The sequence below is a fragment of the Sprattus sprattus genome, assembly GCF_963457725.1.
Source record: "Sprattus sprattus genome assembly, chromosome: 19".
Taxonomy (NCBI): Eukaryota; Metazoa; Chordata; class Actinopteri; order Clupeiformes; family Clupeidae; genus Sprattus; species Sprattus sprattus.
The window spans coordinates 18,843,818-18,847,024 of record NC_137917.1 but is presented as its reverse complement, the minus strand read 5'-3'; the positions used below and the strand labels follow the sequence as shown (position 1 = coordinate 18,847,024).

The window sequence follows — 3,207 nt, the reverse complement described above, 5'->3', positions numbered from 1 at the left end:
CTTGTGCATGTGTCTGTACTACCTACCACTGCAAGAGCCAGTGTGGGAAGGAGTGTTGTTTTCACAGACCACAGACCACAGATATCACACAGACCGTATAAAGTTAGATTCTCACAGACTCTGACCCCTTTTAAGCAACAGAGCCTCCGTGGGCCAAGTGCAGACTAAATTCCCTCCTGTATTCTGGAAGAGGACGCGCAACTTTAGGGAGGAAAATGGCCTGCGAATCAGCCCTCCCTGAGGAGGACCTCACGTGTCCGGTGTGCCGTGACATTTTCAGAGATCCAGTGGTGTTGTCGTGTAGCCACAGCGTCTGTAAAGCCTGCCTGAGTCAGTACTGGAACACCAAGGGAACCCGGGAGTGTCCACTCTGCCGCGAGAGGTTCCCAGATGCAGAGCCTCCCCGTAACCTGGCTCTGAGGAACCTGTGCGAGGCCGTCCTGAGCCAGAGGGAGGGGTCGTTGGAGAGCGACCAGGAGCGTACCGTAAGGTCTCGAGGCCTCTGCGCTTCTCACGGTGAGCCATTCAAGCTTTTCTGCCTGGACGACAGAGAGACTCTGTGTGTGGTGTGCCGGGACTCAAGGCTACACAGATGTCACGAATGCCAGCCTCTGGATGAAGCTGCCCTGGATCTGAAGGTAAGGGGGGATTGTGGATATATGTTATCTTAACAAGCGTATGAATTCATGCGGAAAAATGTTTTATCAGCTGAATAAATAAGTTTGGATGCAGAACATTTTTTTCATTCATTTAGGCTTAACTAGTATTTCATATTGGGTTGGCATGGACATGTTGCAGGGAGTACTGTAAAAAGGGCTAACTTCAACACCAGCTGCATCCACATAACATTTAATACTTATTTGGGGACTGGGTTATAGCACCTAAATATGGGACTCCGGCACCGCACTGTCACCTCCCAGCACTGTCCAACAATGATTTTGTTCAGGGTTTTGTCACAATGTCATCGCTTAGGAAATATGTTGCTGTGTCTTTAAATACTTGAGTGCTCATCGATTCCAGGAAAAACTGATGACTAAACTCAAGCCCTTGCAAGAGAAGCTGAAGATCTTCAAAGAAGTGAAACAAACCTATGATGAAACCGCAGAAAACATCAAGGTGAAATTATAACATTGAAATGCAGTAGAAATGTAGAATGTAGTGGTATGAAATGTTTAAATGTGTCAGTGTAAAAATGAAATTAACAATGAAGTCTGACATACCAGGGTCAGACCCAAAACATAGAGGGGCAGATTAAAAAAGAATTTGAGAAGCTACGTCAGTTTCTACAAGACGAGGAGGCCGCCAGGCTGGAAGCACTAAAGAAAGAGGTGGAGCAGAAGACCACTATAATGAAGGATCAAATTGAAAAGATGGCCGCTGAGATTCTGTCCCTCTCTGACACAATCAGAGCCATAGAGAAGGAAATAAGAGCTGAGGACATATCATTCTTACTGGTGAGACAGCAGTCTCCATTACTGATCATTCCTGCTCATAACTAATTATATGAATTTACTGCAATTCACATATTTGAAAACCATTTCTCCCTATTGCTTTGACAGAATATCAAGGCCACAATGGCGAGGTATGTAAGCAGTTTTATGTTTCTTTAACCTTATTGAGCGTCGGAACACAAACCCCCAGTACTGACACCTGAATCTGATTCCAGGGCCCAGTGCAGACTGCAGGACCCAGAGAATGTGTCAGGAGCTCTGATCAGTGTGACACAGCACCTGGGCAATCTGAAGTTCAGTGTCTGGAAGAAGATGCAGGAAATGGTTCAGTACAGTGAGTTCACAACATGCTTGTGTAAAGTTGCTAAATTCTATGTTGTTGTATATATATGAGTGTTTTTTTTCCCCATCTTTTTACCGTGGTTAAAACGCAATATCCAATCGTGTTATTTATTCTTCAGAGCATCAGAAATTAAAATAACTTTGCTGTGCAATTCAGAAATCCCTATCCCAATTCAGTAATGCCTATCACAATTCAGTAGCGCCTATACCAATTCAGTAATCCCTATCCCAGTTTAGTAATCCCTACCCTAATGCAGGATCCCTCCAACTCCCCCTTATACACCTTCAGCTCCTGTGATTCTGGATCCCAACACCGCAGGCCCTCGTCTCAGCCTGTCTGACGACCTGACCGGTGTAACCTACAGCGACGAGAGACAGCAGCTCCCTGATAACCCCGAGAGATTCGACTGGTATCCATGCGTCTTGGGCTCCGAGGGCTTCCGCTCAGGGACGCATAGCTGGGATGTCGACGTTGGAGACAGCACTCTGTGGTTGCTAGGCGTCACCATGGAGTCGAATCAGAGAAAAGGATTGATATTCTTCGACAGTGGGGTCTGGTGCGTGCTGCACATGGATGGCGAGTACAAGTCACGTTCCTCGGGCCAGACTGGCTCCCCTCTCTCTGTGAAAGACAGACTGCAGAGAGTCAGAGTGCAGCTGGACTACGGCCGAGGGACGGTATCGTTCTCGGACCCTGTTCACAACATTCACCTGCACACGTTTAGACACACCTTCACCGAGAGGGTGTTTCCGTTCTTCTTTAATTGGTGTGCTCAGTCTCCCCTGAGAATTTTACCACACAGGTGTTCTGTAACAATGGGCTAATTCAGTTTGGGGTGTGCTGATTGTTTTTAACCAGGTCTGTTTCGGAGATTTAAACTTTTTTTTTGACACAGTTGAAGAAAGTAGAAGAAAAGTAGCTTTCACCATTCACAGAAAATGAATCAACCACGGCCATCTTCAAATGAATGACCTCACTTGTCCTGTCACTGTGTTGCACTCTATGCTCCTTACCCTACACCTGGCAAATGTAGATTTCATTAAAAAAAAAAACATGAAAAATGTGACCATGGTTGTGTCCTGCTTAGAATACGGTTCAGGGCAGTGCATTTCAAACAGATTTCAGAGCTGGACATGTCAATCCACTCCCTTTCCCATACATAGTTTAACCAGATACACACACATCAAAAACTAAATCAGACAGCGCAGGAGGCACATTTGGAATGGGAATACTGGTAACAGAAGGAGCATTATCACTCACTGATTGACTGGCAGCCAGTAAAGATCTCTTGGTGTTGCGCCTTACTAAATGAGGACAAGAGGACAGCTGAACTACAAAGTCAACTGCATTCTCATTCTCTCTAGGCCTACAGGTGATCGCATTCCACATAGGCCTTATAAGAAATAGGCCTAC

The 3,207-nt window shown here is 45.8% G+C and overlaps 1 protein-coding gene across 1 annotated transcript; it reads left to right on the top strand.

Annotated features, from left to right (window-relative positions):
- Positions 1-215: 215 nt before the first annotated feature.
- On the top strand, positions 216-2,618 carry LOC308380641 (E3 ubiquitin-protein ligase TRIM39-like; the record flags this gene model as incomplete). Its single annotated transcript, XM_080858048.1, has 5 exons — positions 216-638; positions 1,021-1,116; positions 1,560-1,582; positions 1,667-1,785; positions 2,083-2,618. The coding sequence occupies 5 exons, from the start codon at positions 216-218 to the stop codon at positions 2,616-2,618; spliced, it is 1,197 nt and encodes a 398-aa protein (XP_080714174.1).
- Positions 2,619-3,207: the final 589 nt, after the last annotated feature.